Consider the following 23,866-nt stretch of genomic DNA (forward strand, 5'->3'; position numbering starts at 1 on the left):
TCTATATAAAATCACAGAAAATCCCCATAATAAGTTTATAGTCACACGCCCATGCTCGTACATGCCTCTGTCATAATATATTAAATGTAAATTTAGATTTAAATTAGAAAAGGCACTCGAATTGACAGACTAACAATTAGAGTAAAGTATTTCCCCTTTTAAAGTATCATACATAACTCAAGATACTTATTATGGATTATTGTTTAGAAAAACCAATTACGTGAAAGCATCTTTGCATTTTTTTTTTGCCAATCTTAAACGAACATACATTATAGAACACAAATAAATATTTTGTTGAATTTCTTAAAATTAGTCAGCCTTTGTTTTATAGCAACCCGTAGTCCAAAGTAATCTATATTGTATTGTTTTTATAACCCTACAAAAAGGGTTATCGTTACAGTGAAATTGTGTCGAGAGCAATTGGTTGAAAATAGTGACTTTTATTAATAACTTCTTTACTTTTGACGCGAATGCCTTAAAAATAGATTTAATATTCGTCAATTTAATAAACCAGTTAATGACTGTGCCAAACTTCATCAGGATCGGATGACTATTATATATGTAGTTGTTCATATAAATATACGAAGAAATACTTAATATAGTGTATATATAGGAAGTTGACGATGACGATGAAAGTTCTATAATGAAACAAGAAATATTGGAATAGAACTTGGATTTTTAGCATTATAAATGATAAGAAAATACTTTTCAATCAAAGATTGTCATTCTCAATGGATAACCAACTATATAATCAGATTAATTATGTATTTAAGCAGTTTTTTTACACAATGAAAATACGTTTTCTATATACATTTATTCCTAATTTAATATCATTTTATTGGTCTTATCAAATAGCAAACTCATTTAATTTCCAAAATTCAGCCGTAAAATGGTCCGCCAAAGAAAGGTGGTGGTGGTGGAGGATAGAAGCCACCAAAACGTGGTCCTCCAAAGCCAGGTCCTCCAAATCCACGACCACCGAAACCTCCACGTCCGAAACCTCCACGTCCAAAGCCTCCGCCAAAGCCTCCACGCCGACCGAAACCTCCGCGACGCCCTCCAAATCCAAACTGTCGCGCCTGACGAATTCCCGGAGTCTCCTGCTGTTCATTTGCCTGATTTACATCCGCCAAAGTCAGCTGCTGAACATCCGCTTGTGTCTGTCTGGTTGACACTGCAAGGAGGACCAACAGGCCAGCACTTAGCACTAATAGATTCGAGTGTAAGACACGCATTGCTCTGAGTTTGGCGAACAGTCGACAGCGCCTCTTATATACGAGCTGATCTGGCCACCAGAATCCACCGCGATGACTGGAAGTTCTAAACAAATTAATGACGTTTTTAAAAAATTAGATTTCCTAAGCATATTCAAATGGACAAGAAAAATCCCCTTTTGCCAACTTGAAGCCGAAGGCTATTGGCGAAAATAACAAAATCATTGCCCCTTAACAAACAAGAAAACACAAAAAAATGAAGTAAGTAAGTCGTCTCGCCGACTTGGGTATACCATACACCAGGTGAAACAAATATTTAAATTTTTAACATGCCTCATAACCATATGCTATCTCGGTTATTTCTAAATTACGGAGGCGAAAGTGGGCGTGGCAACATATTAAAATATATGTATTCTGCGCGCATACTAAGCCAAATTTGGTGACTTTAGCTTTGTTAGTTTTCGAGAAAATCTGTTTTGTTTAATTTTCGGGGGCGGAGATGGGCGTGGCAAAATTTTTAAATAGTCAATATCTGCGCGTCTATTAAGCTAGCTTACATACCAAATTTAATGTCGGTAGCTTTCATAGTTTTTAAAAAATCTGTTTTATGTAAATTCCGGGGGCGGAAGGGGGCGTGGCAAAAAGTTGGAACAATTATTTTCTGCGCGCTAACTAAACAAGTATATAACCCAAGTTTGATGTCTCTATCTGCCATACTTTTTGAGAAAAACAGTTTTATGTAAATTCCCTGGGCGGAAGGGGCGTGGCAAAAATTTGAAACAAACTCGATAAGCGTATATACTACACGAGACTGCATACCAAATTTGGTGGCTCTAGCTCTTATAGTCTCCGAGATCTAGGTGTTCATACGGACGGACGGACGGGCGGACGGACGGACGGACGGACAGACGGACATGGCTAGATCGACTCGGTTTTTGATCCTGATCAAGAATATATATACTTTGTGGGGTCGGAGATGCTTCCTTCTGCCTGTTACATACATTTTGGCGACTTTAATATACCATTTCACCCTTTGGGTGTATGGTATAAAAACGCAATAACAAAAAAAATATATATATAATCAACAACCTGTTTTTTGGTCACACAGTCTCCACCCGCTAAACTAATTATGTAGGTTCTATGATGATATAAGAACGACGGACAGGTAAAGTGGCAAACATTTAAACAGTAAAAAAAATAAAAATAAGAAAAGGTTAAGAACTTTTACAATAATAATCGCTGATGTTTTGATACCTATTAAAGAATTATACAGTGTTCTAATAGCAATTTTTAAAATTCGTAATCGATTTCGATTTTTTTAACCAAATTGTTGCCTCTGTTTTTGCTGGTTTAGATGTTATATAATAAAAATTTGTTTGTGCTTTTTATGATTAACAATAAGAACAAAAATTTATTTATATTTTATGGTGAACTGTAAATTTAAAGCAAAAGAAAGTGTTTTATATAAAAATTAAATTATTTTACAAATATTTGTCTCAACAATTCAATTCTAGAGGCTGATTTTTATAAAATGTCTAACTTTAACAAGATCTACCAAACGAAGCTCAGTTTAAAAAGGCTTTGGAATCATTTATATAATATATACACATATAACACTTGTTTTTTGGCTTAAGATCTATTTAAATGTATTTATCTGTGTAGTAAATGTAAAAATTTAAAGAGTTTTAAGATTCAACAATTAATATCGAATGTACATAAAGGATAATGTTGAGTCGATTTCAAATATATAATCTCTTTTTTTCATGTGGTGCATCTTTTTTGTGTTTTTTCTGCTGTCAATTAGATCTAATACGTATTAGTCATCAAGAGCAAAGTCGAGAGTAACTTTCAAATAAGAACATACGGAATTTAAAATACCTTTTCGAAAAAAGCTAACTATAATTGGACATGACTAATATACATATATGACGCTTAAAAGTATTATGCGGATCAGTTTGCAATACACAGCAACGGATGCCTATTAAGATTCTATAATGTGATGTGGTTTTAAGATGTTTTATCATTCTGAACTTAATAACCAATACCATATATTATTAAATTTTTTTAATAACAAATCATAAAAAAGGTTATGTTTAAGCAATTTTTTGTAAAGAAGTCATGGAATCCAAATTTATTGTGTGGCAAATCAATTGTCAACACCAGCATACACATATTTCCTTTGGGTATCATTTGGTTTCTCCCAAAGTGATAGAGCAGTTCTAATCCAATTATACGTTGATGTAATTTCATTGGCATCTGTAATGCTCATTAAGAGATTTCATTCATAGGACAGGGGACAGGCCACATGTGAGTTGTTTACAATTTATAAAGCCGCCCCAAGCGTCACATTGTTGACTTCCCCCACTACGTCTTGGCCAAATAATACGTATTTATAAGCCATAAATAAAGTGTAAACAAAAAGCTGTAGCAGCAACAACAACCACGGCGACAACAGCAGCAGGAGAAGCAAACAGACGGCCTATGGGTCAGGATCAACCTCAGACCCAGCTTCTTTTGCGGCAAAAATCGACAACAACATCGCGGCCAAATTATAAGGCTATAAAAGGCAATAAAAAAAGGAAAAAAAAAGTTTGCGATATCAAATTACAACGCCCTCATAAAGTTATAAAAGTTTCAAGCGTATCCCAGTGAGCACGTTTCGGTTGCTCACCCCGCCCTCTTGAAGTTTTGATATTTCAGTCTCTGGAAGGGGGGGTTTGAACGGGTGTTTCTGTCGAATGGGCCAAGCCTATAATATTTTCAATAACAAATCAATCAGCTGCGACTGCTGCCTAAAACGGTCAAACAAGGATAATCAGTTAGAACAGCTTTTGCTGCCATGATGCCTCAAGGCGATGCTGCCAGCTGCTGTGTGGGCGTTTCTGGGCATGGGCGTTCGATTGTGTCTGGAGGTGCCTTAGATTTATTGAGACACGATTTCCGATAAGAAGAACTCAACCGAAATAGCCAAGAAAAGTACAAGGATAACAGCAAGAAAAAAAACTAAGCACTGACGCGAAAATACTCTAAAAACAGAAATGGCACCAAACCAATAGATGTATTAGCCGTTAGGCATAAAAAGATTTCTAAACAAAATGAAACCGCTTCATTTCGGGTAAAAAGCTTGCATTAAACAAAATTTTATGGCAATTTTTACATTTATTTAAACAAATTATAGATACAGTAGTTAATAATTCTATTGACAACAAAACTATCTTGGAAAATAAACAACTTGCATTCAAGTTTATTGCGAATAATTCTTTGCAATAACCATTATACATTCCGCTTTCAGTTTCCGACTATTGAGTTATGGTTCCGGACAAAGTAACTTATAAAAATCCAAAAATTTCTTAAACTTTCAAATGCCTGGCCATGGCCAAGTGACTTGTTTAACCTTCAGTCTGAAACATTGTTAAAGACTGGGTTCCAAGAGTAAAAGCATTTTTCTTTCTCCCTTTCTTTTCTACACGGCGGCAACAACAACTTTGGTCCACTCCAAACAAAATAAAAAAGAAAAGACAGAGAAAAAACGAAAACTTTTATCAAACTGGGCGTAATTGTGGGCGTACGTATTTTGGTGTTTTAGTGTGTGTGTGTGGGAGTATGTCCTCCATCCATGCTAGGGTCAAGGGATAACAAAAGGCGTAAATTTAAAGCCGAGTTAATTTTTTAACAATAAAGGCCGCTTGTCAAAAGAGTGAAATTTTACAGCTAACGTTTAATCTTAAACGACTTTCACAACTAAGTAGCGATGGTAAAGGTTAGATAAGGCTCACTTCAGTTTCATTTTTCGTTTCAATGGCGAACGTAACATAAAAAGAAAAAACATAAAAAATAAAAATGAAAGCCATGTTGTAGACACATTTGATAAAGTTTTTCTTGTCGCCTATGCGTCAACTTTACATCGAAATTTGCAAGATAAAGCAGACATTTCTTTATTTCTAATAAAATTATTAATAATCGTTAATATATAACCATTAACATAAGGTTTATTTCATTTTTACGATTTTATTTCAAATTTTCTTCAAATATGTCCTGTATCAACAAGGACAACGTAATTTAAATTAATTCTAAGTAAATCTTTTTTGAATCAATATATTTTAATTTATATTTTAATAATTTTCTGAAACTGTATCTAAATGTATATCATAGTCCATTAAGTTTGGTTGGGAATTAAAAAGTCACATTTTCGCTTATTAAATTAATATAACACTACATTTAATCTATATTCCGTAACATGTTATGAAAATTTACAAGCGAATCATTTAAAAAAAAATTAAAAGAACACACTATTAAAACAAAAATATTTGTCATTATCATTCCTATTTCAAAAAAATTGAAAATACTCAAGATGAAGACCATAGAAAATTGAGACAAGCATAAAGAAGAAAGAACAACTCCAAATGGAGAACTTCACACTTATCTAAGTTCATTCGCCTTATTTTGGTGATGGCTAGTGCCACTGGCTATAATTATAATTAAGTTTCAAGTGTTTATGGACATTTTAGATTGTTATTTTACCTGGCTTTTGAAGCTAATCTTAAGCATATACATTTCGCATAGCTTTTTGAAATAAATAAGCACATTAAATATACCTTTATATACTCTTGTTTACCATCAAAGCAGATTATCAAGGGAGAGGCAAGCGGGAATAAATATAAAATTAACCAACTTATCCAATCAACACAAAGTTTTTTTTGTTGTTTTTTTACTACTTTCAATTTATACGTATGATTTCATGATCGCCACTCGGTACAAGTGGAAGAAATACAGGCAAATAAAACTAAAAGTGGTTCAGACTGAGAGAGAAAAAACAAAAAAAAAAATAACATCAAAGTTGCGAGTGGCTCCCAAGTGAAATGTATACCCAGAGAAAAACATTTTCTATTAACTATCTGGCTAAGCGCAAACAACAACAAAAACAAAAATAGACGAAGCAACAACATCAAGAGCAACAAGAAGAACAACAAAAACAGTTGCCTAAGCTATAATAATAACCAAAACCTATTAGCCAACAAAATGGAATGAAGAACCAGAGATGAAGCTTTGAGGGCATCTGGCCAAGTGGCCGCCTTTACTTACTAGACTTGGTCTGGACTTTATCTTCTTCATCCTTCATCCTTCAACTTCAAGCTAACTGTCTGTCTGTCTGTCTGGCCACTCACGCTATTCAAATACCAAAAATATTCAAGTTTCTTGACTTATACAACAAGAAAAGACATTCAGTCAAGTGGCCAATCAATCGGCCTCTTCGCATTTTGGGTGCAATACAAACTCAAGTGATTCCTAACAGATTTTGCTTTAAGATTCGTTTTTCAAAATATTAATTAAAATAAAAGTCATCGATTGGTTTGTAGATTGAATTTTAGTTTACTTGGTGGCCTCTACTTTGTTTTAGTGCTTTAGTTTAACCCAATAGTTATTTTCATTAAAATAATTTTAATGTGTGTTATTTCAAATCGAATCATAATTAATCCTGTTTAAATCATTGCACATATACAGACACCAACTTTTTACTCTATTGTAAATTAAAGGACACAATTTGAATAGCCTTTCGGATTATTAGTTTTTAATGCTTGAAAACAATTCATCGAAAGGATGTAAATCTTTTCGAATGATCTGCCTTTAAAAGTGAGAAAGATATTGAAAAAAGATTTGATTAAAAACGATAAAACTAGTAAGAACTTCAGCAAAATGTTAATAATGTTGTATGTCCTTATAAAGAATATGTGTTTTTGACACAAATTAAATTATTATCAATATATTTTTATACAAACTTTTAAACATGGGGAACATATTCTCTCAAAAGAACTGTTTTTGGTTTAATAACTACAATTTGACACAAATATATTACAAGAACAATCCTCTAATAGAGGTCAACTTCTAATCAAATTTAAACGATCAAGTAGTTAAAGAGTATATAAGACCTAAAAACAAAAACTCGTTATAATTCATAAATATTCCTTGGTTATGTTAATTAAGTAATTTGACTAAATGCTAACCGGTTTTGGCATGACTAAAAACTGAGAGTGTCACTAAATATTTCTCTAACGTCCAAAGTTTCATTTCATTGTCACTTATTTTCATTCACTCTCTTTTATATTCTCTCTGTCTGTTTGTTAATTATGACAATCATAATTATACTACATTTTTTTTTACATTCTTTAGTAAGAGAGTTTTTCAATTTATGCGAAAAGTATTTTGCCTTTTTTGTTCTGGATGATGAGCCAAATGAATGGACAGAATCTCCAACGCTTTGACGTTGACATCGTTAATTGGCACAGTTTTTTGTTCAGAGTGGCTCAGAGAAAAGTTTCAATTTGAATAATCAAAAAAATTTTGCCGCCAGTTCCTTGTAAAGTGTTCATTTTGCATATATCTATGCAAAATGCCGTTGGCTTCGTATGAGTTTTGGCTTAGGTATTAGGCTTAGGCAATGCGATTAGCGATTTATTGAAAATAGAGACACATGCGACCAATAACCGCAATAAATAGAGCAATATATAAAGCCATATACCGAGCATTGTTAATGGCCTGGCCGCATATATGCCAAACAGAAATTGCCAGGCAAACAAACAAACAAACAAGCGGCCAAACAGCAACAACAACAACAACAACAATAACAACAAAAACAACAACAGTAGCATAAACAAACAGCAATTCACACTTACGCACCCAAAAGTTGGCGAAGCTCATGACGTTGGCGTTTGGTCTGGCGATGGTGGTCAATGGCATAACTAACCTTCGAATGAAATTAGCACATTTACACAGCTTACCTGACCACAACCTGAAACTTGGCCCCGAATCCCTACCCCGCGAAACCCCCGAGCCAACAAGCATCTGGCTGCTTAGCCACAAAGTGAAATGTTTTGCTCTTTAAACTTCCACTTCTGGCCCATTCGATTTCATGAACGCCACTTAGCGTGTGACTTAATAGGACAGAGACTTAGCAGAGTTGGGCATATGAATTGGGTTTTTGTTCCATTTAGCCGGCACTGGCATATTTTAATAGTTTGTTTTATGACGTTTACATTAGCGTCTAATTTTTGCTAACAAGCAACAACAGAAAACACACAAAACTGAAACGAAACAAAAGTTTCTATTTTATGCACAAAGTTCTAGGCTATAAATGGTCTAAGCAAAACCTGGACAGGTTACAGTTGGCTTCGCATCTTTGTACCACACACTCTTGTTGTCTCTCCTCTCGCAGTTGGCACCCAGAAAGGGAAGAAAAACAATGCGTACTTGCTTTTTATTTGGATTATATGCACTGCTAATAGCAGCAACAGTTGGTCAACCGCTGCCGGAAGCCAGCAAGGATAATGTGGCAGAGGAGCAAGGATCACGTGTTGCACGGCAAGTTATTCCTCCATATGGATATAGCAGTTATGGCTATAGTAGTCCAGGACTCGGTGGCTATGGAGGCTATGGAGGATATGGAGGCTATGGAGGCTTAGGATTCGGTGGACTCGGTGGACTGGGTGGAATTAGTAACTACGGAGGAATCGGTGGCATAGGTGGTTATGGTTCAGGATTTAGCAACTATGGAGGATACGGTGGACTCACAGGCTATGGTGGTGTTTATCCCAGCTTCGGATATGGACGTTCTTTAGGCTATGGTGGATATCCATTGTATGGTAGAGGTCTCTATGGTGCCGGTATTGTTTAATAATCTGAAAATTCACGTAAAGCTAAAAAAAAAAAACTAAACATACAAAAAGCAAAACCAAAAAAACGAATCCACAGATGTTTCATTTTGATAGGATTGAGAACTAGCAAATGGTCCTTTGACAATCTTAATTGCAATGCAGTTGAAAACGATTAGTTCTTCTATTCATTAAAAGGTTGCCCTTATATGTGTGGGTGTGTCTGTGTCTGTGTGTGTGTGTAGCCCACATCATTATTTGCTTAGCTCAATGTTAACAAGTGCATTCCGCAGCTTAAGCAAATAGTACCCATGACGATAAAAGCGACTATGGAAAATAGGGAGAAAAAAATAGCAGACGACAGAACATAGAGTTGGCTTCTTTTTCAGATTTTAATTACCGATACCGTAAGCTATACACTCACAGTGAGAGAATCTGCCAGCTGTCTGATATCCAAGCCCAAGTGTCGTTTAATTAGTCTGACTTTTAAACAACTTACATTGCTTATACGCACCGTTGAACCCAGCTAAAATAGTCCAAACGATTCGTTTTCCATCATTTATGCTTTTTTGCTCAGTGTATGCAAGCAAAACGTTGGTCAAAGAAACAGAAAACGAAACATTTGAAAATAAGAGCCAGAGAATAGGTAGTAATAGTCAACCAATAAGCATGAAATTCGAATCATTCTCTACACTACAAAGTGGTAGTAAGCTCTTTAGAACCTTACTTACAGTCATCTGTGAGTTATTGACAATTAATATCTGTACTTGATGAAATGGAAAATGCAAATCAATTGAATCTCATCAATCAAAGGTCATGCATAACATTGAAATTGTGAAACAGGCAATGAAAAGACTTAGACGTAGTGACAATCTTCTATAGAAGAGTAATATTACTTATGAAATAGTTATTAAACTGGTTTTGTAAAGAAACATACAACAAATGTTTACTTTTGGATATTTTTAGCCTTACGTTTTATAAACTTTCGATGAATGTTTATATATTTAGGCTAAGTTTGATTATTTCATTGACCGCGTTTAAACAAAAAGCTTTTACATTGAGCACTCATTAAATTAATTTCGTTATGATATAAATTACAAACTGATTGAACTTTTTAATATGCCTTAAAACTATGTACTCTATGTATATTTATAGTCCACACAGAGTCTACTTCATTAGAGAAATGACTTTCTGGTTAACGTTGTGAGTATTATCTTTTTAATGTCTCTAAAGGCACATGGATTTAAATAACTTTTTTGATGTGTGTATTTGTGTCATTTTTCCGCCTGCCATTCAGAAAGTGTAGCCTTTCTATTTCTACTGTGTAAAATGGCAATCAGATAACACCTACCTATGTCTCTATTCAAAGAGCAACTCGTCAGGCCAGTCAGGCTATTAAAGTTGCATTGAAAACACATTTTCCTTTTCATTCAGAAACCTAGTCGGTTGGTGATGGAGCATCACTAAACTGACTGAATGGAATACCACCAACACAGATACTCAAACACATTTTTACGCTTTGTGGAGTCCTATGCGGTGGATTTTGCATGTGAATCGGCAACTAGAAATAGCGTTAAATAAAATAAATAAAAACCATACACACAGCCAGCAATAGAAATAAAAACCTAGACACTTGCAGCCGACGAATCCTTTGAGTAACAAGTCAGTGGGTAACGGCTAGTTCGTTCGTGTTGAAGCGTAAAAATGAAAACGGTTGCGCGTTACCAAGGGTTCGACACATCAAAAACAAGTTTAGCCAGCTAAAAACTGTAGGCAAAAGCCAAAAGGGACTGTCGACGAAAAGTCTTCTCCTTCTGTCTAGCTCTAAGATATGTATGTCCGTCAAAGTGCCGCATTAAGGAAAACATTTTGCCTCTTGACTAATGCCCAAGCAGCAGACATGGGAGGGAAAGCAGGTGGGGACCCGCCATGTATTTGTGGTGAGGCCACAAACTGAAATACCTAACACTCGGCTAACCTTTCATCAGCAAAGTGCCCGAGCAACAGTTGTGTCTAGTTTTTAAAGGGTCTAAAGATTGAACGTCCCTCACATTTTTCTTCTAACTCTCATGCCCAATCTTTCTCTCTAGGTTTCTCATTTACCAACACACAGCCCACAATTCGCCTGGCCAAACAGTTTAAAGCGCATTAAACTTATCTGATGTTGATGTTGATGTTGCTATAGCGACTTTGCAAAACATCCTAGCGAAAGGCATAGGCATCCTTACGGCCACTTGGCTTATCAATGCATTTTAAACGAGACAAGTCGCTTGTAAGCCACTCACTGTTCATTGTTCAAATTAATGACAAATTAATATTAACAAAGCAATCTGTTTTCAACAGACCAAGCTAAACAACAGCAAATTTACCTTCCTCCACAACACACCGCACCACTCCTTGTTCCACCCACTCGAGACCAAATTGTGTATCGTCTTGGTCGACCACCTCTGATTTGCCTTGAATGCTATATAATTGGAAGTTAATGTGCGTTCCCCCCTTACTTGTTTACAAAAGAATCTAACGGATTTGAGCATGACCATGGTCTTTAGATAAAACCAAAATAAAACTCTATTCACTTTGAGTGACACTTGAAAATTACTCAAAAGCGAGATGCTTAATGGCCATGGGACTAGTTTTGCGATAAAGAATTTTCCATTTTAGGACTACTCAATTATTAAAGTAAGAGGATTTTAGTTATCGTTTTTGCCACACGCACTTTGTTGCTGAATTTAAGTTATGATTAAATTCACTGAACTAAACATAAACATGTTTCAACAAGGCAAACAGCAAAACATAATGAAGTTTTGCCACAATAGAACATTGTTCAATAGAACAATAATCAATGGGACACATACTCAGGTATGCACTGTTCTACATGAGAAGACATATGAAAGCGCACATGATGCAAAATTGAAAATCGGGTTTAAAGACAGTAAATAAAAAAATAATATAGCAATTTTTAAAAATCATAGAGATAAAAAGCCTCAAAGCAAAGCACTTTAAAAACAAAATATGATCAAAAGTTAATCTTAAAGGTAAAATTTGACCTCTAGTTAGACATGTAAATTGTGAGTAGATGGAAGTGAATCATAAGGTTGTTATTTTAATGGAAAGAAATCGTTTTAGATATAGCTTCATATAACAACCGAATTAGATCAAAAGTATTCAAAGTATCAAATATATATATACTGATGATATATTTTGCATTCAGATTATTAAATATAATTTATAAACAAATTTTTTTAAATACAAACTCAATATAAATGACCTAAGGAAAATTATTCAGCCAGCTTTCTTATATCTCACAAATTTGTATCTACACAAATTTAATGCAGTAATCAATTCACATCAAATGGCCTTCTTCTCTTGATACTTTAATATTATAAAATAATCTGTAATTAGCCTAAATTGAAAAGTTTCTGTGGGAGGGAAACAAAAAATACCAATTATCATCTGAGCCTATTAATTAAGTAAATAGAGAGCTGACATTGAATAAATCGCTTTTAAGCGAGCAATAAATCGATATATTAAGAATTCGCAAATAGAACAATAACTACTTTGACATTAAATATTTTTTCTTTTTGTTTAATATATGTATAAAATTTCAGTCTCTGACTCTCCCTCTCTCTCTCTCTCTTTCCCCTCTCTTCGCCTATCACTCTTAATGTGCAGACAAGGCTTTAATTTGCTCGCTCCACTAGCCGCACTCATCAGACCATTCATGGCCCCTGTGAAGAAGCGACATTATCTTAAAAGCCGCCGCCTCGTGTCCTCTTGGTGTCCACTGTAACGTTTTCACCCCCTCTTGCAATAATAAGTCCTGCGCTGCTACTCAGAGACGTTGGCGTTTGTTGTCGTCCAGCGTTGACAGCTGTTACAGCTGCAGAAATATGCAAATTGGAGGCGTTTTAATAGATAAAGAGCAGCGTGCCGCAGTGGCAGCAACAGCAAAACATAAGACGAAAAAAGGACACCCAAAAAGCGTACAATGGAGGCAAATGTGGTAAAGAGTACTAGAAACTGAAAAGAAAATAATCGCCAAAACCTCGAAAAAAAAATGAAATAAAAGAAATAAATTCATAAAAGAGAGTTAAGGCAGCCATAATAATGGCCTTTGTTGCATATTATGAAGTGAAGTGAAGAGAAGTATTAAAGAGGGTATAATCTCATTTGCCATTAACGTATTAATGGATTTATGAATTATTCGACATGGTGTGCTATTTTCGATTTCAATATATGTATGTATACTTTCTCTACAAAACGAAATTACTTAACTAAATACAAAATTGATCACATTAAAATCTCTATGCTACATTAATCTATGCTTATTATAAAGTAAAGGACAACTGATCCTTAAGATATTCAAAACGGGAAATACATGATTTTTGTTTAGTGGTAGAACAAAAAGTTTCCTGTTTAGTTTTCGTAAGCAAACAAACTGGCATAATATTCTTTCCGACCAAATCTTTATTATTCATATGTAATTCAGTTTTCCAATCTTATATACAAGTTCTAAAAAAAAAAAGTACCTACCCATCCTTCCAGTGAACATCTAAGGACAACTGTTCCTCCAATTTTTTTTAAATTTAATTTGCAGAAAAAATGTATGTTACTACTTTCAAATTTTAATAGTGTTCTTCATTTATAAAAATAGATTTTTAAATCAAAAGCTTTTAAAAAGTTGTTTCAATAAAAAAAAAAGTATTTTTCAAATTTTTCTAACTTGATAATTGCATTATTTATGTAAAAAAATCAAAAGACTTAAATCCTTTTTATCTAAATGCTACTTTGTTTATAACAAAACTATTAGAACACTAAACGCTTTTTAATGAAAAATACTTGGATAAATGACAATGTAATTGCATTTAAAATTTGAAATGTTCATATTTTTGCCCATTGTTTCGGCATTGGCCATCGTCAACGTACAAATGTGTGAACGTTTGGATCTGGGGTCCCTTTTTGTCAGAGGGCTGCTTCACGCACGCAGACGGCAAATCAACTTAAAATGCAAAATAAAAATGCTAACTTTTGGCCGTTTGTTATTTACGCCCGGGCACCAAAACTGTTGTTAGTTGCGTTGTCATGGCCGGCCCACGTCCAAGTTATACCGTTTTCAGTTAACAACAGTTCCCAGTTCGCAGGTTCCCAGGTTCCAGTAACCGGAGACAAAAATACAAAAAAAAAAAGAGCCCGAACCAATCCTGTTGCGCGTATTACGCTCTACAGCTCTTTTTTGTTGTTGTTGTTGTACGTTTGTTATGCTTCTTTTCCTTTCCGGACTGTCCTTTTTATTCAGTTTAGCTTTTTTTCTCTTCTTTCTTTTACGTTGCTCTCTTCCCTGCCTTAACACTAAATTGACTTTTAATGCAAAATAAACCAAAATAATGTATTGCGTAATTTTCTTTAAAGAATTTTTACATTAGCATTTCAAAAGAGATTTTTCTTTGTTGCTCTCTCGAGCGACGCTGCTGCTCAGTTCGCCTTTTCACGCCCTTAACTTGGGCTGGCTGACTGACTGACTAGCTGATTGGGTGGTGGCGTCTCCTGTGGCAGGACCAGGGAAAAAAACACCTTTTGCCTTGCCTTGCCGTTCCTGGCTTTGCCTTTTTCTTAAGTGCGACATTTAATGTTGCGTGAGGATAATCCAATCTGCTTGACATGAATTTTAATTTGCATTTGAGTAATTAGCCGAAGTTCATTTCGCTGGCTAGGACATTTTCGTTGTCCTGCAAAATGCTAAATAGAATTACTTCGAAGCCAGTTTTCTGGACATTTTCCGACTTGTTCTCTCTGTCTCACACTTTCTCCGAGTCTATCCTTCTTCATCGTCTATTGCTGCCGTGTATTTTTGCCTCATACGTTTAGTTGATTTCGTACAAATTAAACTAATTTTGTGTGCGCTTTTTTTTCTCTTTCCTTATTTTGGTCCTTCCTTTGGGTAGGTGAAGGCCAACCCGACCCGCTGCTTGGCACATTTGCTGATTACGTTCTCGTCCTGCACATCCTGCCGTCGCTCGTCAGCAGGCAATTGAAACAAACAATAAAACGTGCGCTTTCCGTAATTTAAATCAGACAGAGACAGCAGAGCGAAAGAGATCACAAAAAAGGGACTTTTGCCTGTTAACAAATACAGAACAGAACAGGAAAAAAAATGGAATCAAACGAGAGATTGAATTTCTGCTTGCCTGCACTTTAATTTGCTGCCAGCTGCTAACATGAAATGCTAAAAACGAATTGAAAACTGAATGCTGGCAACTAAATATGTACACAGACACACAAACACACTTATAGAAACACACTTGCAAAGGAGAAACGAATGCAATCAACGAGTCGCCAACAAACTAATAAATATATTCATAATGGCCTCACCAAATGACAAAATATTGCTGCGTCAATCGGCAAAATATTAACACATTCTGGCCATGACGAATGGACAACAACAGCGACAACATCATTGGATTTCACTATATTTCATTCCACACGCTGTTGCTGCTGCCGCTGCCGCTGCTCTGCTATTGCAATTGCAATTGCATTTGCATCTGGCTTGAATGTGATGACGTCACCATAAGCCACGACAAATTATTGGATTGACAACCGCAAAATTTCATAAACCGGAAACGCAATCAAGCATCGCTTATAACGCAACGTCAGGCTGGGCAAAACCCCATACAGTCCGTCCGTTAGTTTGTTGTTGTTGTTGTTGCTTTGCTGTCAGTGACAAAATGCATTTACATTTTGCTTTAGACAAAATGCCACACAACCGCATTGATATGCGTATATGCATCCCCAACCATGTGCGATGAACTGTGCCGACGAATTAACTCAATTTTGGCATGATTTGATGATGATTTGATTGCACCAGCATTGCATGAGACAGTGGGCCAGAAAATGTGCCCGTTCCCCCACCCATCACCATAAAGCAGCTCTAACCATTCACTACTATTCTACTTCCATACCCACCCTACACGCTATGAAATTGCACGAAATCTATAGTCTCAGGCGGTTTTCTGCGAAACTAAAGAAATCGTAGCATACATTTGTGCGCCATGCACTCACGTTGAATATGTAACAAAAATTCCAAATTCCTCATAAATTCTGAATTCGTACTAATTGCAAATGCTAACGAGCGTGTGAATGGTTTACAAATGTTGTTGCACTTATAAATGAATCGTCATAATTTGTAACAACAATCAACAGCAACTGCAATTAGAGGTGATTCTAGAAAATATCTCAATACGATGAAATAGGTAAATATTTTTGATTTTTATGCCTTGCAATACTGACATGATTCGGCAGTTAATACAGAGCGTGCAGGACCAGTCATAGAATGGTTGCACCCAGTGCAACGAAAACCATAAATTGACAGCCGGAAACTGATGTATAACTATTGCTGGACATTAAAGAAGAGATTTCACATGGAATTCACAATGGCCGGGAGAAGTAACTTTTGATAAAACCATAAACAATTTCCATCAAACAAATGAGGGAAATATTTTCACCAATAACAATAGTTTTCGTGGTCTAATTTCTATATTCAACAACTAATTTCAAATTCCTACTTCCTCCAGGATGAGACTCTTATCGTCTCTTATCAAAATTATTAATCAGTCTTTCTTTTTCAATTCATTATGATTAAATATACTAAAGAAGTAAAAATTAATAATATGTGAGTATGAAATGTAAAATCTCTATTATATAAGAACAACTCGTAAATACACATTTAAGTAAATATAAACCAAATTTATTAGTCCAGTAGCTATGGATGGTAAGAAGATTGGTTGTAATTTGCAATCACTGCCCAATCACATTATAAATAAATAAATATACTAAAGAAGTAAAAATTGATTGATTAATATCCACGATATTTAATTTAAATAGGCAGCGTATTAGTTAAAAATCTATCTAAGCACACCAATTGATTGGATATTATTTTGAGTTTAAACTGGATTTGCTTTCATTATTTTGCGGCTTCTTATTAATGGTGACCTTTATAGTTAGTTCTATGGGTCTTTATTAAAACTATTATCAACCCTTTTATTAGCTAAAATTTCAGTTCTTCAATTAGGAATCTAATAATTATAAGCTATTTGTTAGCGCTGATTAACTATTGCAGCTAGTAAACCCTAAGCCACTTCGCCTTCTAGGCGTTGCAATTAAAAAATGGAATCTAGCACCAAATAACCATGTTGAGTAAAATTTGTTGATAAAACATTTAGATGACAATTTAATGCCCTGGCTTTAAGACCACAAATTCCATAGTCTCATATACCCACACAAAAAATACACCAGCAAAGTACAAGTTCTCTCTTTGTGTTTGGCTTTTGTGATGCACTTTTAGTGGATTTTCCAAATACTTTGTCATGCTTTTGGTAAACTTAATTTAATTTTACAGAATACATTTATCTGGCTATGTGATAGCATAGCCTTTGACGGCCTGCCTACCTGCCCGCCTGCAGCCTGTGGTCCGTTCAATATGTGATCCAGAGCTTGCATATTTTTCGCACAAAAGTAATTGAATTATACAAAAACCTGCGGTATATGGCATGCATGACAAACAATTTGCAAAGCAATTTTAAAACAAATGCACATTAATTGAATTAAAGCAGAGTTTTTAATGTTGTTATATGAAAAAATAAACCGTACGGCGTTCTATTAGCCAACTTAAAACTGGTAAAACAAACCGCAGGACATATGTAACTGTGTGTAAAGTATACTCATGTTTACGTTGATTTGCTCTAAAGTGTATTTTAGACAACATGTCCTAGTTGTCCATGTATGTAAGCAAATCTGTTTACTTTAGACATCACCAATATAACAAATGTATGCACATTGTAGATATACAGAGCCGGACTATGTCATATGAAGGTAAGTAAAATGTATTGATTATTTTTTCAAAATCTAAAAACCAAAATTATTATATAAGTAACCTCAATAAAGGAAACCTCTTCAAGTTAGCTAAATGAAATCTCTTAATCCGTCCAATATTGACTTTTTTTTTAAGTTTTGATTGCTGTATTTTCATTAATATATTCAAAGATACTCACAATGCCTGTTGGGCACAGATTAACATGACTCACGTTTCGATGACTAATCTGAAAAGATTAAGATTATTCACATATTTTCACTGTTGCATCTATTCCAAGTACTAAATATTTTAGAACTATATACCAACTAAGTTAATTAAATATTATGTTGCAAATTGTGTTTGCCGCAATGTTTCATGCTTTAACTCAACTGGATCACTGCTAATTGCCATGAAAGAATGCTTGGTATGCGATTCAATTAAGTGAGTATGCTAGGCGAAGCAAAGTGCCAGCAATCCAGAAACAGTAAGGACCCTTAGTTATTGGACATGCAACAGGTGACTGCTGTTAGAAGGCACAACAATACAAGTTATTTAATTAAAGCAAAACAATGACTAAACATTCATTACCTTGTAATTTTGAAATGTTGTATCTCAAGTTATTCAGTTGACTTTAGTCTTTAAAGAAATTTAATAAGTCTTAACTGATATATGATATATATATACATATATGTATATAGTAGAACACAGTTTTGACGAGGTCCAATCAGGTCAAATTATGCCATTTAAATTGTTATAAATATTGTGACATTAGCAATAGTACAATATCAATACATGATCCATAATAAAAAAGAAACTGTTGAAATTTGTCGGGAATACGATTTAATTTAAAAGACAGGAACTCTCTGCATTATAAATTCGAAAACGATTCCTTGAATAATAGCAAATTGTTTTAAATCCACTTTTGTTTTAATATATTCTGACTCTTTTGTCTATTATATCTATAAATGATGTATATGTATATGTATATAAACTGTTTTAAGTAAAAAATGCTTAAAGGAATCCTCTTTTAAATTTTTGACTTAAAAAATTAAACAATTCCAAATAAAATCAATATTCTTTTAAATTGAATACTGTTTAAGATATTAATAAACAATTTTTTTTTCCAATTTAATCAAATTTATATTTTTTAACAACAAAACATTAATGTTGTTAAATAATCGTTAGATATCTGGATATATTGACCCCTTTCGAAATTTCTGATTTCTGGTGAATTCGACATAAACACAACCTATTGCAATTTTGCTGATCCGCCCCTGTTGAACTGTATATTAGACATATATATATTTGCATCACATCTAATACAAACAATTTGTATACATAAATTTTGGTAATTAAATTTTAAGTAAATATCAATTCATAGGCAAATGAGAGAATAGGCGACAGAGAACTCAACTTAGATAGAAGGACTCAGTCTCCTTGTGCACTGGGCATGCGGGTGGTAACTGAAATTGAGCAACACGAAGAACAAGAACGTTGATGATGACACTAAATAAAAGATTTTACACTGTTGATTTTTGCGCTTTTTGCAACTTTGCACGTTGCCATTGCACTTGATCTGTGTGCCAAACGTTACAACGACACTTCAACACATACAAGGAGCAGTAGAAGACGCAAAATGTAATGGCAGAAGGAGGAGGTGGAAAGGGCAAACGAGTTGGAATGGGGAGTAGATACTAGAGCATGGAGCATCAGCTGCAACTGCAGTTGTTTGTAGCATACAATCAGCTCGTTTCGTTTTATTGCCAGGCACCAGCAGCAGCAGGCAGAATGAGGCAAAAGACACCAACATACAGTCAACATAGAGACGCCTCATCTCCAGCTTCGTTGTCGTCGACGTCATCGTCATCATCGTTGCCGTTGCCGTTGCCGTTGACTAGACACAAGACTTGACAGCAAAGCAAAATTGTATTTACATTCAATTAGTGCCAAACAAAATTGTCTTTGGCTGCTTGCCCTAGACTTGTGGGCCTAGACTAAGCAAGGGTAAGGGGAGCCAAGAAACCCAAGCTCTAAGCCAGTTTTGTCATTCTCTTCCTCTGTCTGTTTTGGTAGTTGGGGCCAGGAACTGTAAATTACTTTTTGGAACGTATAGCGGATGGCTAAGTAAAGTAAAATTTATTTTAAATAAACTGCAAAATATATTTTGGCTTCGCCCCTTCATGTTTTTCACAAGTATTTTATTTATGCATAACAAAGTACCACTTAAATCTGCTCAGCATTTCATTTCTTCTGCTCATTTTTCTATTTTTTGTTGTTGGTTTTTTTTGCTGCCTTCTTTTAGAAATATATATATAAATTTTTTTTTTTGTTGGTTTTGTGCTGTTCGAAAGTTCGCAATCTGCATGCCAAGTTGTCGACATTTTCACACAAACAGCTATGGGTTGGTGGACAGAGGGGGACTATAGAAACAGAGTTTGGAACAAGAGGAAAGGGGTTCGAGGAAGTGAGTCATACAAGCCGTGTGCCAAGTGCAAGTGCCTGGCGCGTTTATAACTTTTCAACTGTTGTATGAAATTTTACAAATTAGATTCATTTCTATGCATTGAAATACATTTGCAAACTTTGCTGCAGAAAGTTGCCAGGATATTTGCACAAACACACTTGCACATGCACACGCACACGCACACAGAGAGACACATCGTTGTAAAATGTAGTCCAGGTCTAACAGGCAGACAGACAGACAGAGAGACTAACTGACTGACTGAGGCGGCAACTCCAACAACGACCCAATGACACAACATGCCAAAAACTCAGTCTATTAGTTTACCAGTTTATAAAGAAACATGTATGTATAAAAGTTTTCACATACATATTTGCAATTTCATTAATACAAAACTAAGATGAAGGCCCAAAGATAGACTCCAAACCGAAGCTATAGTTACCCGTGACTTCCCACTGCCACACACCCCCTTAGCCATCAGCCTTGTCAACATCTTTGCCACCATTTTTTTTCTCTTTTTGTTAATTTTAACTTCGGCATACAGCAAAAGTTGTTGAGGCAAAAAAATTACCAGATATTGAAATGTGAAAACTCAAACATTCCAATGATAAAGTTAGCAAAAAAAAAAAACATAAAAACGAAAGCAAAAAATACCAAACTCAACTCGAACATCATTTGCAGCATTAAAAAGAAATCAAAAACCCAGCAAAAGGTATCAAGGGCGTGGGTATAGAAACCAAACATTGGAATAGCAATAGGATTCTATCCCAAATTTGTTACTTTAACATTCCTCAAATAAATTGTAGTTTAAATATTTTATGGTCTTTAATGGGAATAATAAATTCTTTTATATAAGTCAAATTATGGTTTGAAAGTTTAAAGCAAACACCTATCAATTGAAGCAGTTTAAAAGAAGAAGTAAGGGAAAAATTAAACAAAATAAAGCCAATTTAAATTTAAAGTTATAGATAGGTATATAAGTATTTAGAATACTTAAGTATTGGATGAAAAAAATGGTTGTACTTCTCAACTAGTTTTTTAAGCAAGCTATGCTCTAACTCTTAAGTTAAAAGTTAAAAGTCTTCTGACAAAAATCACTTTTTTATTTAATAGACCCCCTTAGTCTACGCCCCTGAGTGCAGAAAACCAATATAGAAGCAGTGCGTCAAATGGATTGAATACTGCAGGGGCGGTGCCCTCATGCGGGCTTTGGCATTCATCCGCCACATTGCGAACTACGACATTATCATAATTAATTAAAAAAGTTTTTTTTAAATCAATTTTCAAATGCCAAGATGACTGACTGGATATTTAATGAACAGCATAAGAGCTAAAAAGTGGAAAGCAGCAGATAAAATGTAAGAAACAGAGAGAAAGAAGAGATGACGGCGACATTTGTTGGCCCTTTGACATGGGCAAAACAAATCTGGTTGAAGTAATTGTAGTAATTTAAAAGTAAGTTTTTTAATGTGGATAATATGTAGAAATTAAAACGCTTGGCAAATTTCCTTCATTGATGTGAGATTTGTATTTATTTCTTAAAATCGAAACTATGGGAAGGTTTAAGTATGTATATACATACATATATGAATATTATTAATCCTAAAAAGTATAAGATGAAGTATACTTTTAATACTTTTATATAGTAGGCAAATAAAAAAAGCTTCTTAATAAAAATACATAGAAACCAGAGGGCCGGGGCTAACTTTGACCGCGTCAAAGTTTGTATACCCTTGCAAGTTTTTTGAGTAAAAGGTCTAATATTTGCGAAAGAACGGCTTAGGAAATAACGAAGTTATTGATCAAAGTCACTGTTCACCACCGATTGTGCCTATGGGAGCTATATGATATAGTCGCCCGATCTTAATCAAATTTGGCACAGTCATTAATAGTTATGCTAAACTGAGAAATATAAATTTTTATGACAATTGCTTCAAAAGTAACGAAGTAATTGACAAAAGTCACTGTTTTCGAAAGATCGTTCCTATGGGAGCTATATGATATAGTCACCCGATCTTGATCAAATTTGGCATAGTCGTTTATATGTGTAATTAACTCACCAATATTAAATTTCACGACAATAGCTCAAAAAAAACCGAAGTTATTAAGAAAAGTCACTGTTCGTGACTTTGCCATTTGTATGGGAGCTATATGATATAGTGATCCGATCCGGCTGAATCCGAGATATACAACGCCTGCAGTATATACAAGCCTACATGCAAAATTTCAGCTCTGTAGCTCCAACGGTCTAGGAGGAGTTTGCGTTGATCCAGACGGACGGACAGACGGACAGACGGACGGACGGACGGACATGGCTATTTGAGCTCGTCTCGTCGTGCTGATCAAGAATATATATACTTTATATGGTCGGAAATGCTTTCTTCTATGCGTTGCACAATTCTGACCAAAATTAATATACCCTTTTTGCAAGGGTATAAAAAGGCAAAATAGTCAATATTTAGGTTTGATCAAAATTAATTTGGTTTTATTTCTTTCATTTTAAGGTTAGAATAAAATTATAATCATTTTACCCTTTTTTCGCAATTGTTTGTGGTGATCAATAAATGGATATAACAAAAGTGCAAAGTACATAAGAAGAAGAATTCTCTCTCTGTCTTTTATAGGCCATTAAAAAAATTGAATGTTCATCGTAGTAAGTTATACACACATGCATACACACTCATACATGCATACATATGTGAGTAGGTGGTTAGACAGGCGGGCGGATGCACCGAATCAAAAAGCTAGCAATAAGTGCAATGCATTTTAATTTCAACCGCAAAAACCTACAGAAAGCACAAAAAAGAAACCACATACACGGACTCATGCATACATACATCGACAGTACGGAGTTAGTACATAAATAAATACTTGAGAACAAATATTTACAACTCTGGCATGGAATTATAAGCAGCGCGCGAAAGTATGCACTAGAAAAATGCGCCAAGGCTCACACCTGTTTGCTATTTGTATACGGGTGTATGTGTGTGTGTTTGTGTAAGTGCGCATAAAACGCGCCACAGCAGAAGTGAGCAGCATTTTTATTTATTTGCCGCGTTGTAGTTTTTATTTCTCTTTGCTTTTTGCCACCATAACCAAAAAAAAAAATTATGTATGTATGTCTGAAATTCCTAGGACCACAACGCCGACGAAATACTGCAACTAGTTGGGCGTGTCTAGGGCGGACATGCACACAGATAAGGTTGCCCCAAACTCGTTTGTAGAAACAGCCAAAAACTCCCTAACCAGCTAACCATCTTACCTACACACATCCCTTTAAAAGTTTGTTCGCGAAAGCGCCTGTTTAACACTTAAGATATCGTATGTCTTATATGGTTATACCCAACGTACGTACATATACATATGCAGAGTGGAGTGTGTGAGTGTGTGTGTGGCATGCCTCAAAGAAGGTATGTAAGGAAGGAAGCTTGAAGCTAGCAAAAGATAAATATGCATGCGGTTGGTTTTATAAGGCATGGCAAAAGGTGCACTATTTACACACACACACACACAACGACATAGACACACACATACAAGCACATATATCAGCCGTTTCAACAGACGCGCCTTCTTTCGCACATTTGCATGCAATAAAGATGGCGGAGCGATAACTAGGTTGCCTGCTATTGTTTGCCTTTTTACCCATATTTCTGTTCTCCAAGTGCATGAGTGTGTGTTTGCCTGGGTACATTTGCGTGTG

At 35.0% G+C, this 23,866-nt stretch overlaps 2 protein-coding genes across 2 annotated transcripts; one reads left to right on the top strand and one right to left on the bottom strand.

Annotated features, from left to right (window-relative positions):
- Window positions 1-748: 748 nt before the first annotated feature.
- On the bottom strand, window positions 749-1,252 carry LOC6650137 (glycine-rich RNA-binding protein 1). Its single transcript, XM_002073056.3, has one exon. The coding sequence runs from the start codon at window positions 1,233-1,235 to the stop codon at window positions 879-881; it is 357 nt and encodes a 118-aa protein (XP_002073092.1). The 5' UTR covers window positions 1,236-1,252; the 3' UTR covers window positions 749-878.
- A 7,199-nt stretch (window positions 1,253-8,451) lies between these two features.
- Window positions 8,452-8,883, top strand: LOC6650138 (keratin-associated protein 19-2). The gene has a single exon (XM_002073057.3). The coding sequence runs from the start codon at window positions 8,452-8,454 to the stop codon at window positions 8,881-8,883; it is 432 nt and encodes a 143-aa protein (XP_002073093.1).
- The last annotated feature ends 14,983 nt before the right edge of the window (window positions 8,884-23,866 follow it).

The sequence above is a fragment of the Drosophila willistoni genome, chromosome 3R (genome assembly GCF_018902025.1).
Source record: "Drosophila willistoni isolate 14030-0811.24 chromosome 3R, UCI_dwil_1.1, whole genome shotgun sequence".
NCBI lineage: Eukaryota > Metazoa > Arthropoda > Insecta > Diptera > Drosophilidae > Drosophila > Drosophila willistoni.

What these genes read in the sequence shown, in the direction of transcription:
- LOC6650137 (XM_002073056.3), bottom strand. Translation starts at nt 1,235, where the DNA reads ATGCGTGTCTTACACTCGAATCTATTAGTGCTAAGTGCTGGCCTGTTG.
- LOC6650138 (XM_002073057.3), top strand. Translation starts at nt 8,452, where the DNA reads ATGCGTACTTGCTTTTTATTTGGATTATATGCACTGCTAATAGCAGCA.